Raw genomic sequence first — 14,590 nt, 5'->3', positions numbered from 1 at the left:
CAGTTTTTACATCCGATTCAGATTCCGATTTGCAGTGTGCAGGGAGTAAACTGCAAATCGGAATCTGAATCGGATGTAAAAACTGATTAAAAAGCGGAATCTGAATCTGAATCACTTGCAGTGTGCAAGAGGCCTTAAAGTGACCTGAAGGGAAAAAAAATCTGCTCCTAGGGGGTACTAAAGAGGCTTCTCCCATCGTCCTCAGCAAAGGCGATACAGCAGCGGGGGGAGCGCTGTTAAAACAGCGCAGGAGATTTGGGACAGCCAGCGCCACCATAGGCCATAATTGGAATTACAGCTATAGCTGTGCTCAGTGAGTAATTTGCGCGTTGTAAAAAGACGGAGCTCAAATTACTTTTAAAACACTGTAATTCGGCCACCAGCAATAGCTGGAAGCAGAATTACAGCATTCCCCACCATCCACGTGGACCTGGTGGGGGAATAGTAATTAGCCCCACCAGGACTTGTCCAGGAGCAGAGTAAGCCATATACTGTATCGGCTTTACCCTGCGCTCAAATCTCCCAGCAGTTATCTCATAGGTATGCGCGGTGGGGACCCCAACAATCCGCTTGTCACTTGGGCTTCGGCTGAGCGGAGTCTGATTGGCTAAAGAAAAACTTGTGAAATTGAATCATATCTCCCTGTTGGATAAGAAAAAAACCCAAACTTTAGATTTTTCTGTACAGCCGATCCTTTTCATTGAACTTCAGTAAAATTACAACATGTGACCACCTTTACATGATATATTTATTTCTTCTCAACCATTCACAGAAGTACTTACCAATTTTCTTGCCATTTCCTGCTGTGTGACTTCTATTCGCATGTGCGGAATTATCCTTCATTTCTTCCAGGATTCCTTTGTTCAGGCAAATGTCCACATGCCTGTTAAATGCTGCGAGGTCATTTGTGTTTTGCTGGGTGTTGCACACTGGGCAGATCAGCATGGACTCTCCATCACACATGGATGAGCCTGGCGGTGTTGACACAGTCTTCTCCTCGGCAGCTACTTGCCTAAATAAACCTGTATTTTCAGAGCAATCCTCAGACTTCATATCATTATCACAATTTTTACAGGCACTCTGTAAGCCATTTTTCCTCTGCATTGCACCCAACGTGCTTTTATCAATGACAAAGTCATACAAGTCATCATCACACGTTTTTATTGTCCCCAATTTGTTTTTCAGGTTGTTCGTGTGTACGTTGCTTCCAAAGTCTTCAGAAGGACCACCATTAGTTACTGTAGGGATTTTGGGTAAATGTTCAGTTTTATTTGGCGCTTCAGAGTTTCCTGAGGAAGGAGATTTGCTTAAACATTCATCAATATGCTTATTAAATCTCTCCAGATCCCAATCACGATCCTTCATTGAGCAGATGGGGCAAGTGAAATCTGGCTCTTGTCTATCCTCCTCTGCATCAGCTTTGTGATTGGTCTCTGCATGAGAGGAACATGCCACACCTTGCTCCCCGCTAGTGACAGCCTGTGTGGGGGAACTCTGCAGCAGTCCTTGCTGTCTGGCTGCCCGCTTCTGATTGAAGAAGCTCTCCCTCAGAGGGGGCGGGGCTTGGCTTTCCGAGGCAGGGTTGTCTTCTGCTTCGGAGCCAATTTTGTTTGCAGGTTTGTTAGAGCACAGGAAGCTGGTAATGCTTTTCTGATGTTTTTTATCATCTTCTGATACAAATCCTGAAACCCTCACACCTAACATTTATAACAAAAGAAACAGATGTTAAAACTGGTCTTCACCTCTTCATATAAGAATACAGGAAAAGTACCTATATTATTGTAACCTGCTCTAGTTTAAAGGATACCCGAGGTGACATGTAACATGATGAGATAGACATGTGTATGTACATTGCCTAGCACACAAATAACTATGCTGTGTTCCTTTTTTTTTCTCTGCCTGAAAGAGTGAAATATCAGGTATGTAAGTGGCTGACTCAGTCCTGACTCAGACAGGAAGCGACTACAGTGTGACCCTCACTGATTCCCCTTTTTATCTCTTTCTTGCTCTCAGAAGCAATTTTCTGATAGGAAAGTGTTTTATAGCTGGAATTTCTTATCAGTGAGGGTCACATTGTAGTCACTTCCTGTCTGACTCAGGATTGAGTCAGCCACTTACATACCTGATATTTAACTCTTTCAGGCAGAGAAAGAAAAAAAAGGAACACAGTATAGTTATTTGTGTGCTAGGCACTGTACATACACATGTCTATCTCATCATGTCACATCGGGTATCCTTTAAAGCGACCCTGTAGCGGATCCACATGAATCCAGTGTTATGTGTTATAACTGTTGAAACAAAAGAGCTTAAATAGAACCTGAAACAAGAGGTACAGTGGGATGCAAAAGTTTGGGCAATCTTGTTAATAGTCGTGATTTTCCTGTATAAATCTTTGGTTGTTGCAATAAAAAAATGTCAGTTAAATATATCATATAGGAGACACACACAGTGATATTTGAGAAGTGAAATGAAGTTTATTGGATTTACAGAAAGTGCGCATTCTGGAATGGCCATCTCAGTCCCCAGACCTGAATATAATTAAAAATCTGTGGTGTGAGTTAAAGAGAGCTATCCATGCTCGGAAGCCATCAAACCTGAATGAACTAGAGATGTTTTGTAAAGAGCAATGGTCCAAAATACCTTCAACCAGAATCCAAACTCTCATTGGAACCTACAGGAAGCGTTTAGAGGCTGTAATTTCTGCAAAAGGAATATCTACTAAATATTGATTTCATTTTTTTTTTTGTGGTGCCAAAATTTATGCACCTGCCTAATTTTGTTTAAACAATTCTTGCACACTTTCTGTAAATTCAATAAACTTTTCACTTCTCAAATGTCACTGTGTGTTTCTCTTATTTAACTGACATTTTTTTTATCGTAACAACCAAAGATTTATACAGGAAAATCATGACGATTAACAAGGTTGCTCAAACTTTCGCATCCCACTGTATATGGAGGCTGCCATACTTATTTTCCACAATACCAGTTGCCTGGCATCCTGTTGATCATTCTGGCATCAGTACAGTAGTCTCTAAATCACGCGCCTGAAACAAGCATGGGGCTAATCCCATGGGTGCCTGCAGGATTTCTCAAGAGTCGCCCCAACCCCCTGAAACTCCCTTCCACCACCCATCAGACTCGCACCCTCCTTCAACACATTCAAGCAAGCCCTCAAAATCCACCTCTTTAAGATAGCATTCCCACCCCCTACCACATAGTAACTCAACTGAATACTTATTCAACAGTTCTAACTTGTGTGTCCATCTCCCTTCCCTAGAGTATTCTACATGACCGTGTGCTCCTTTCCTATGACCACCTCATACTTTTATTACTGTGCCGACCTAACCAGCCCAAAGTGGAATGATCATGTATTTTGTAACATTTGCCATGTATAACTTTGTTTTATACTGTACAACCTTGTTACGTCTGACATCCTTTGTACCATTGCACATATTTATTGTCCAGCACTGCGTAATATGTTGGTGCTTTATAAATACAATAATAATAACAACAACAACAACAACATTTAGCCTATCGCAATGTTAGTGGGTGTGGTTATAATGTCAGTTGGTGCGGTCTAGTTTTTTGTTCTTGTTTGCCAGTAGTAAAGATTATGACCCACAGACTCACTGTGGATCAAACAACATGAACAACTTACATGGCAAATATCAATAACTTCTCACTTTGCAATGTATTGATTTATTTTAGTCCCCTTTTCGCTAAATTTCCTCTTTAAGTTGATTCCACGCTTGGAAGTAGCTCTGTGTCTGTTACCAACAGCAGAACTCAAATGATTGATCATTACCCATTAGCCGCAGACGCAGAGGTTCTGGCGAAACAGACTCAATCTCAGCTCTAAGAATGTCCTTGGCGAGGAGGAATATTTCCTCTTGTGTGGACACCGTGTAGGATACCGTGGAAGCTCTGGTCTTCACTTCAAAGTTGACATTTTTCAGTTTCAGAGTAACAGTCCTGCCCTATAATAATAAAGGAAGCAGCAGTCAGAATATAATACTGTAGAGGCCCCAAGCTTGTTGGTTTTGGCAGGAGGACAAAAGTTCACATTCAGGTTAGTAAGTTACACTCATAATGGGAACTGAACGTAACTCCCAGTCCCACCCATTGCCTGAACTCCAACTGCTCTGAGGACATGTCAGGCTACGCCGCCTCACGCTTAATAAATGGTCAGAAAACATGAGCTGCCCATGACTTAGACTCCACCGAGGAAATAACTGTGGACAAGAACTTCAACAGGAAGTGGAAAGATGAAAAACATCACTGACTTCTAGCTGAGCAGCTGGAAAATGAGGATTCAATATGAAGAGATTCGTGAGGAAACGCAAGCGCTGAGAAAGCTCACACTACAATAAATGCAGTCATCTCTCCTGTTTGAAAACAATATGAAAAGCATATATTATAGGTAAAAATACATTTATATTCTATACATTTATATTCGTTTCACTGTTAAAGCGATCCCAAGCCTAAATTTGGGTTCAAAGTAGATATTAAAAAGCGGAATATAACCCAGAATTTCTTCTTTGCTCTAAAACAGGGGTCTCAAACTCAATTTACCTGGGGGCCGCAGGAGGCAAAGTCAGGATGAGGCTGGGCCGCATAAGGGATTTCACACAAAAAAGTACTCAAATGTCATTATTAACAGTTTTAATTATTTCTTCTGAACATGAAGTGTCCTACCTTATAGTTCGCTTCAGTGCTCCCATTACAAGTAATCCGCCGTGTCCCCGCCGCAAAACGAGTGCTGCAGAGCCCCCAAATCGCCCGGGGGGGGGGGGGGGGTGGAGGCAGTCCACCGGCATTTCCTGGAAGGAGCAGAGCTTTCAGCTTCAGCTCTGCCCCTCCTGACGTCTATTGCGGCGGATCGCCACCTCTGCCCGCCCCTTTTTTACTCTTCCTTCACAGAGAGGGGCGGGGAGAGGTTGGAGATCCGTGCGGCGATTGACGGCAGGAGGGGCAGAGCTACAGCTGGAAGCTCTGCCCCTCAGCACAGTCGTGGATGTTTGCCCGGGGGATTTGGGGGCTCTGCAGCCCTCGTTTAGTGGAGGGGATGCGGCGGATTACTTGGGAGCACTGAAGTGAGCTATAAGGTAAAATAGTTTGCTTCCGTGTCTCTTTTGCTTTTGACGGCGCGGGCCACAAAATATTGTACCGAGGGCCGCAAATGGCCCGCGGGCCGCGAGTTTGAGACCCCTGCTCTAAAAGAATATTTACAGCATACAATATACTAACACAATGTTTTTTTTTAGTAATACAACATTCAAAGGGTTACATCACAGGGCTGACTCTTTCTTCTGCAGGGAGAACCCGCATCCGAACTGCTGTTAAGCTTATCTTGTGTACACATTCTTTACTTGATACATTTATGTAAACATTCTCTGGCTGTGCAGGACTTCAGCTGATGAGTCCTGGGGTGAAACACAGGTCAGAAATAACTGCTGGCAGCATATACAGCACAATGACAAAAGTTATGAATAAAATGCACCAGCAGCTTTAAAAATAAATTAACTGAACTTTGGGAAGTTATAATGTCTAAATGAATAATAATACTTGTGCACAAAAGCAAATATGATAATTGTATGGGTTATAAAAAGGAGGAAAACACATTTTTTGTTGAAAATGTTGTCAGCGTTTTAAACCGCTTTAACCTGAAGAGAGGGAAGCCTCAGGATCCTACTGAGGTTTCCGTCAGTGGTCCCTTATCGCAGAGCTCAGCCCACTCCACATTAGGGGCATGCTGCTCCTCTTATCAATGCGGCCGTGCAGTAGCCACGTGAGCATGGCTGCACATGCGCAGTAGCACAGAGCCCACGGCTCGCGCAGCTACTGTGTGACCACACTGAAGGATGATAAGGTGCGTGCCCCAATATGATTAGCAACAATACCTTGTCAGTAATCTTCGGGGGGCGGCACTCAGTTACGGGGGACATTGGACGGGGGACATCCTGAGGCTTCCCTCTCTTTAGGTAAGCAGCTCATTTTGTACCCGAGCTTCGATTTGGGTACACTTTAAAGTACAATTCTTTCTGAGAGATATAATCATGTAAAAGATATGAAACAATTTAATTATGTAAATTGGTCTGTTACTCTGTGCAGCATTTTGAAGCATCCATTGTGGACCTTTTCCACTAGGAAATGTTTCCATCTATATCCAGTACCATGATTTTGCCACGATTATTTCACGATCCATCGGGTGTAAGGCGCAAATGTGGTGTGCACATGAAAGGGTTGGAAAAAATTATGTAAAAAATAAATAAATAAATAAATAAAAAAAATAAAAAAAAAAAGGTTGGCCTTGTGGAGGAAAAAGCATAAAGCAGGGCCTTGATCAGTGCTACACCACTGGCCTTGACCACATTGCGGTTGGCAAAAATCTCTATGGACTGCTTGCTGCCTGTGCTTATCGAAGAGCACTTACATACTTTTCTTTTTGAGGTTTTGTAATTTGATAAATAAAAGTGTGATGTAGCCAGAGTGCTCTTCCAGGGTTAACACAAACAAGAATTCTTGTTGAAAAGGTTAAAATAAACCTAGATCTTACTCTAGAAACAGGTACAAAGCGAACAGAGTCCCCCAATAGACATGACATGTAGCAAAGGATGACTTGATAAAGTGCTGCTATTCAAACCTTTAGTCCTTCCTTATGGAGATCTTCTGCGAGATCCTTGCAGAGCTCCCGGCACAAGTCATACTGTTCTTCTGCACAGCTCATCTCACTGAACGTCCTGAGAGTGAGACATCAGTTATCTACTCTGTATTCCCAAGTGTAACTTAATACAGACAGTTCATGTTAATATCAAACCCGGCTTCCAAGACTAAAACCACCATGTAGGAAAACATTAAACCAAACGTTTACAGGAACATAAAACACAAAAATCAGTAAACACTCAGTGCTGTTTCTACAGTACTTTGGGATGTATTCACAAAGTCTAAAGATGGTCTCCCCTCCTCTCCCTCTGTGTTGATGCCAGTTTGTCAGTACATAAAGTACTACTCCACATAAAGTACTACTACCTCACAACTGCCATTCTGTTAGTATTGCAATGTCCTTGTCCAGCAGTACCAGGCCTCAACATAGTCTTATCTGCCCTCAGTATCACCCTTCTTCATTTTGAACACTGAAGATTTGTGCACTGAAGATATGTGCAGGAAAGTATATACAGGTAAACTCAAAAAATTAGACTGTTGTTCAAAAGTCCATTTATTTCAGTAATTCAAATTAAAAGGTGAAACGAATACTGTATTTTCTGGACCATAAGGCTCACTTTTTCTCCCTCCAAAATTGGGAGAAAATAAGTCACTGCATCTTCTAGTCCTGACTTGTGAACGCCTTCCAATACGAACCTCCAACCTGCTACAATGTCGGGGACTCCCTGTACTGTGCCCATGCAGAGGAGGAAACAGGGGGAGAAACGGAGGTCACAACGGGGCATAGAGGAGGACACAAGAATAGGTGGAAACATGGGTAACACAGGAGGACACAGGGGGACAGAGGAGGACACAGGGAGACACAAGAGGTACAAGGGGGCAAGAGGTACAGAGGGGGCATAATCCATAAGATGCCCCTTCACCATGGATGCACCAGGTTTACTATATATATTTTTCCCTTGTTTTTTGTCCTCTAAACCTGGTGCGTCTTATGGTCAGGAGTGTCTTATAGTTTGAAATATACAGTATATGAAATAGGAACTCTATGCAGGTGTTTTGGATTAATTAGCTGATTGGAGTCGGACACTTTGACCCTAGAGTATTGAACCTTTTCACAATATTCTAATGGTCTGAGATTTTGATTTGGGGTTTTTATAAGCTGTAAGCTATAATCATCAAAATTATAACAAAAAAGGCTTGAAATGTCTCACTTTGCATGTAATGAGTCTATTTCATATATTAGCATCACCTTTAGTTGAATTACTGAAAGCAGTGGACTTTTGCACAATATTCTAATTTTTTGAGTTTCACCTGTAAAGTTATTTAAATTTGCCACAGCAAGCTGCCACAGTCCTCATCTTCTTTCCTCTGCCTCCATCTCCAGCCACCACTCCTTTGCTCAAGTACCGGTATATCTCCTGCTGCTGCCACTGCTGTGATATCACAGGTGGTAGCGAGGATGGACAGGAGTAGAGAAGAACTTGTCAAAAAATGAAGCAAAAATCAGCGAGGCACTGCAACATGGACCATAATGGGTTAATATAAAACAACTTCATATTCTTCCCTCCACCACTCCGCGTAGCCCGACAGCACCCAAGATATGGCAATGGTAGCTAGGGAAGAGCAGGAGGAGTGATGGATAAGAGGTTCAACCCTACACCCACAGACAGTTATGCTACTGGGTACCTGAACTTGTTGCAGTCAACATACTAAGTATCAGATTAAAGAAAACCTGAGCCGGCCCTGACCAGGGGGGTGGTGGGGGGTGTATGGTGTTTGACTGGATCAGGTTGCATCCATTACATCCTCTTCCCGCCGCTCCTAGCTCCTTCAATCCTTTAGTTTCTCTTCTATGACCTTTGGGGTCACAATGCGGCAGGAACAGCTCTGTCCTCTCCTCCATCTAGATCAGTGGTACTCAAACTAAGGCCGACGGGCCGAATGTGGCCTCCTGAAGCTTTTTCACTGGACCCCAAACACCAAATATATAACTTAATAGATGTGGCCCACGGCACCTTTAAATATCGGTGGCCCGCATATAGAATAGCAGTGCTAGCACAACCCATCCACATACTGTAGAAGCCAGGGAACAGTAATTCGCTGGCTTCCAAGCAGGTTCATCAGGTGACATTGCTGTCCAATTGGACGGCAGGTTGTCACCTAAGTATGCTTCACTGTCTGGTGCACAAAGATGTTCTTCGGGCGCCGCATGACTGAATGGCTGCTGTTGGGAGGTCTCCTCTGGGCATGATTGGGGGCAAACAATACCTAGATTCAATGTAATGTTTTTCAACATCATTTTATGTATGTTCTGGTATCCCAGCAGACTGAAGTATGTTGACCCGGCCCTTCGCGGAAAAAGTTTGGGGACCCCTGATCTAGAAGATATCTTGATGAAATGTTGTCAGTGTCATCATTGGTCCCCAAATAAACTTGCTGTAGCCTTTATTAATTTTACAGATTGTGCCAGAAGTACCCAATGTTTGAGATTGAAAAGATTGATGCTCACTGAGTAATAAAGTTCCTGCATTTGAAGGGTAATAGTGCCTGACCAAAAAAAAATTCTCCTTTTTTGGAAAGGGGTTAGTAATTGTGGAAGCCAGCGTGCAGACACTTTAGACATGTGTAGTTCATCATGAATCATTTCCCACACACTACCATAATTGAGCCCAGTTCAATTCATGATGATTCGGATGGTTGCTTGTCTGTCTTCCAGGATTAACCAGTCTACTTTCATCACTTTGGCAGCATTATCCATCAATGATGGTCTTTCTGGTCTTGGCTCATCTATGAGGGACGGGACATGTAACCAATTGGAAATTCCTTTTGCCTCTAATTAAGATGTCATAAGATGGGAAATCATTTCCTTAAACTACCAACATCTCATTAATTTGGTGGGCAATACTATCCTTCAAATGCAGGAACTTTATCAAGCTTCAACCTTTGCCATCTCACACTTTAGTCACTTCTAGTATAATCTGTAAAATAAATAAATGATACAATTAGACAATTTTCTTAACATCATGCACTTAGGGACCAGCGATGACACTGACAACATTTCATCAATATACCAGAATAACTTGTGGGTGATAATAAAAACTTTAATATACCCCATTGTATATGATGACCACCTTTTTGAATGAGGAAAATAAAACAGCATGTGGATACCTGCAGTTCTGACCAGGTGGAACAGAGCAGCAGAAGCACAGCAATGTTGATGGTCATGTCTAGGAGAACTCATGGAGAAGCATGTGATTTGTTTTATCAGCTGATCGATTAGCAAATCTCTGATTTGTGGTGATCACATACTGCTTAAAGCGGATCAGAGATGGAAAACTAACTATAACAAGTAACTTGTCTATATATCTTAGCTAAAGTTTAGAGTTTACACAGCAAATCTAGCTGCAAACAGCTTCAACAGTATATGATTATTTCTTCCTGTGATACAATGACAGCAGCCATGTTGTTTGTAAACATTACACAGAGGCAGGCTTATCTGTATCTTGAGCAAAATAACCTAACCCCCCCTCCTCCTCTGAAATCAATGGCTAGTAACACCTCCTCCTCCTACTGCCCAGACTGAGCTCCCATGAGCCCTTGCTACTGCCAAGGCTCTCTGAAAACCAGTGGGCGTGGTTTATTTAGTTTACAGGGAATTAGAGTATTAAAACAAAAAAGTATTTGGCTTGAGGAATGCCCTATAAACAATAGGAAAGGAACACAATTATGCAATGAGTAAAAAGTTCACCTCGGATCCACTTTAAGCACATGATTATTATTAGCAAATCAGAGACTTACTTATCTATCACCTGACCAAACTAATCACATCATGTTCTCCAGTTCTTCTAAACATGACTACTTATGTACACATACTAGACGTCTCTACAGCTTGCCACAAGCAAACCATGGAAGATGCTGCAGTACTGAGTCCAGTGTCAGAAGCAAAATCAATAATGTGATCTTGTTGCATTATTGGTGGAGGGAGATTGAACATTGAGACACATTTAGTATAGTGGTTAAGATTTAAAACTCAAAAGGTGACCATTAACGGTACAATTTTTTCATCAGATGCAATCTTTCGATTTTTACAGTCCTATAAATTTTTACGGTTACACTGTAAGAATACAGTGCAAGTGTGTGGCAAAAAATGATGAAAAGTGATTCTAAAGTCGATTGGAACAGAAAATGTAATACATTTAAATGTTAGATTTCACAATCAAATTCATAGAGAAAAAATGCCCTAATCGTCCCATTTATGGGAACAATCGATAATTACCTTCCGTTAATGGACACCTTTTTTCAGAAATCCCTGACAGAAATAAGGCGTGTTCTAAAGAAAGATATCTAATCAAAGTGTGAATAAAATAGAGCTGTGCCAATAACACAATAGGTGAATCTGACACCTATTCCCGCCTGTTACTGGACTGTTTTATAACCCAGAATAACCACAATAGACTTATGAGCAACTAACTAAACTAAGGAATGGCAAGTCAAACAAAGGCACAGATCAAACATAAATCTGACTTATCAAACGCTGCATGAGAATAAAATGCAGGGCATAGGTGTGTAAGCACATCATGTTCTACCTATGTGTGAAATCTCACACCAGTAAGGCAGCAAAACAAGAATGAGGCGCAAATACTTCATGGAAGTTCGATTAACCCTTTAGCAGCCAATTTATTTAGAGGCTTGCAAGTACTCCGGGCCAATTTATTTTAGCACTTTTTAAAAAATTTTCTTTGTTACATTTCCTGGCTTCTAATTACCGTAGTACTGCTGTAATATGTTTTTATGGCCACTTCTCACTAGGGGGCAGTGTGAGACAATAAAAGAGGACTTCTGCTTTCAGTTTCTATGTTTTCTGCTTGGAGAGAGAGATCAAAGCAAGCCAAGAATTTACAGTACAATGAGTTCTGCCAGCTGAAGACAAAAGCAGTGTGCATTATTATCATAAAGTGAGACAACTCGTTTGTGGCTGTTAACAGTTTATTTAGATTCCGTGTAATTTATGGCCATATGTATGCTAAAAACAGTTCTGGGTACATCCTAAGCTCGCAAAGGAGAAAAATGAATCATTTGTATGGTTCAATGGCAGGGGTGTCAAACTCAAATACAAAGTGGGCTGAAATGGTACACTGGGACCTAGTCGCAGGCCAACCTCAATGTCTACTGGCCACCTTCCTCCTTTATGAAGTTCTCAGATGTCTTATGGCTCCCCTCCAACCCCTAAACAGTTCTCTGGTGTCTAGTGGACATCCCTCCTCTATACAGTTCCCTGGTGACTAGATGCCCCCACTCTCCCCTATACAGTTCCCTAGCATTTAATGTTTTCTCCCTACCTCCCCATATGGCTTCCCTGGTGTTCTAATGGCTTCTCTTCCAATATAGCTTCCCTGGTGGTCTAGAGTGGGCCAAATATAGTGCAAAGTGGAGAAACTGAGGGCCAGATTTGGCCTGCTTTCTGTTTGGCATGTATGCTTTATGGTGTAGATACTAAGGCACATTTTCAAGCTTGCCCAATCAGTCATTCCCTACAGAAAAGGTCAACTGGAGACCAGGACCAGTGTTTCCATAGGGATAAACTGAGTAATTTTACAGGGCCCGGCAGATAGCAACATTACAGTCAGGACCTCCCCATTCATTTTTGCCAGGACTTTACTCAAAAGTGATCCAACTGGTGACCACTTACATCCACATAGGGGTGTATGGAGACCGGGTAGCCTCTGGATTATCCAGAGGCTTCTGCCCGACTTAAGTAAGTATCTAACTTTTTTGCTTGGGAAGACTTCAGGTTTTCAAGTATCAGAAAAAGATTTTTATTGCAAAACAGCGAAAGAGACACACATGTGATGGACTTATAAGTATTACATCTGTAAGGTTTCATGATACAAAGGCATGTAATTACAGAGAGCTTAAAGGGATACTGTAGGGGGGTCAGGGGAAAATGAGTTGAACTTACCCGGGGCTTCTAACGGTCCCCCGCAGACATCCTGTGTTGCTCCGGCCCCGCCTCCGGTTCACTTCTGGAATTTCAGACTTTAAAGTCAGAAAACCACTGCGCCTGCGTTACCGTGTACTCGAACCCGCTGATGTCACCAAGAGCGCACAGCGCAGGCCCAGTATGGTCTGTGTCTGCGCAGTACACTCCTGGTAACATCAGCGGGAGCGAGGACATGGCAACGCAGGCGCAGTGGTTTTCTGACTTTAAAGTCAGAAATTCCAGAAGTGAACCGGAGGCGGGGCCGGAGCATCGCCAACACAGGATGTCTGCGGGGGACCGTTAGAAGCCCCGGGTAAGTTCAACTCATTTTCCCCTGACCCCCCCTACAGTATCCCTTTAAATACACCAAAGTTACACACATCTCATTTATAGTAACAAAGATGTCCTCATGTACAAAATGACTATACTGTTTTAGTTATTATGTTTAGTATTGTATAGACTGGTTATACTATATAGTTTGACGCCACCTGTACCAGATTTCATATTTAGGCCACAAAGCTCCATGGAGGTGGCAGAGACAGGAAGAGAGGAAAGAGCTTTGCAATAAATATAGACAGTAATAAAAAACCCCAAAACTTTCCACCCACTTTCAAGTGAACATACCGCTCTGTGCTCATGCTTTTCCTTTCTCCATCCCTGCAAAGAAAGCACATATCATTAGCATTGTAGTGATCTCACTCCCCCCATGACTGTCAGGGGAAGTTACACACTCACTCCCGTCATTACATTAGGCTGTAACATATGGTTGCTACATGAGCTATTTTGTAAATCAGGACTTCTCACGAGCATCAACTCTCCTTTGGAATGCTCTCCCATAGGCTGTCCGCCATGCTCCAAGCCTGGAAATCTTAATACATACTCTCAAAGCACACCAGTTCAGACAAGCCTATAATTTGCTATAGATAGCATTTATTTCCTACCTCATCATCTAACTCCCGTGTCTCTCTCACGAATGTCTCCAACCCACTACCCTCTAGATCCTAGGTTCTCAACATGTGGTACGCGTACCCCAGGGGGTACTCCTGATGGTTCCTGGGGGTACTCAGGCTTAATATACTTAACCAAGAACAACAAATTTAGAGTTTCAGAAAATTATAAATCTTATTTAAATGCCAATTTGGTGTTTTAGCTAATTAAAAGCAATGGTACATGCTTGGAAATTGTTTAGAACTAATTATTATGTACTATGATTAAAATTATATTTGTCAAGGGGTACTTGTGATAATGTTTACTATGCTAGGGGGTACTTGGTGAGTACAGGGTTTTAAAAGGGGTACATACCAATAAAATGTTGAGAAACACTGCTCTAGATCAAAGGTGTCCAAATGTTTTAGACCGAGGGGCCATTTCAGCATTTTTGGGATTGCTAGGGGGCCAGGGCTAGCACAAGTGCAGAAAATCTTTGCTGGTTGGCTCTTTTCAGATCTCCATGAGACACCACTGCTGGCATAGTGTCAGTTGCTAATTAGTGGCCGTTACTGCTGCTGGCACAGTGCCAGCTGCTAATCGGTGGCTATTACTGCTGCTGGTACAGTGGCAGTTACTAATCGGTGGCAGCTGCTAATGGCTTTTACTGTTGCTGGCATAGTAGTTGCCGCTTCTGGCACAGGTGTGGCTACTGCTATACAGCTGCTAATCAGTGGCTTTTATTGCAGCAGGCACAGTGGTGGCTACTAATCTGTGGTTGTTACTGCTGCTGGCACAGTGGTAGCTGCTAATCACTGGCTGTTACTGCTGCTGGCACAATGACGGTTACTAATCAGTGGCAGCTGCTAATGGCTTTTACTGTTGCTGGCATAGAGGTTGCTGCTTCTGGCACAGCTGTGGCTATTGCTATACAGCTGCTAATCAGTGGCTGTTACTACTGCAGGAACAGTGGCGGCTAATAATCAGTGGTTGTTACTGCTGCTGGCACAGTGGTAGCTG

The 14,590-nt window shown here is 42.5% G+C and overlaps 1 protein-coding gene across 5 annotated transcripts in view; it reads right to left on the bottom strand.

The window, feature by feature from the left end:
* POLK (DNA polymerase kappa) overlaps positions 1 to 14,590 on the bottom strand; it is a 151,634-nt gene that overhangs the window by 20,322 nt on the left and 116,722 nt on the right. For all 5 annotated transcript variants that reach the window (XM_068248729.1, XM_068248759.1, XM_068248768.1 and 2 more), the window contains 4 exons: positions 13,268 to 13,300; positions 6,644 to 6,740; positions 3,806 to 3,977; positions 783 to 1,697 (listed from right to left, as the gene is read on the bottom strand). In XM_068248729.1, the coding sequence (XP_068104830.1) occupies positions 783 to 1,697; positions 3,806 to 3,977; positions 6,644 to 6,740; positions 13,268 to 13,300 (1,217 nt within the window). The remainder of the gene's footprint in view (positions 1 to 782; positions 1,698 to 3,805; positions 3,978 to 6,643; positions 6,741 to 13,267; positions 13,301 to 14,590) is intronic.

The sequence above is a fragment of the Hyperolius riggenbachi genome, chromosome 1 (genome assembly GCF_040937935.1).
Source record: "Hyperolius riggenbachi isolate aHypRig1 chromosome 1, aHypRig1.pri, whole genome shotgun sequence".
NCBI lineage: Eukaryota > Metazoa > Chordata > Amphibia > Anura > Hyperoliidae > Hyperolius > Hyperolius riggenbachi.
This window is presented reverse-complemented; position numbering and strand designations above follow the sequence as displayed.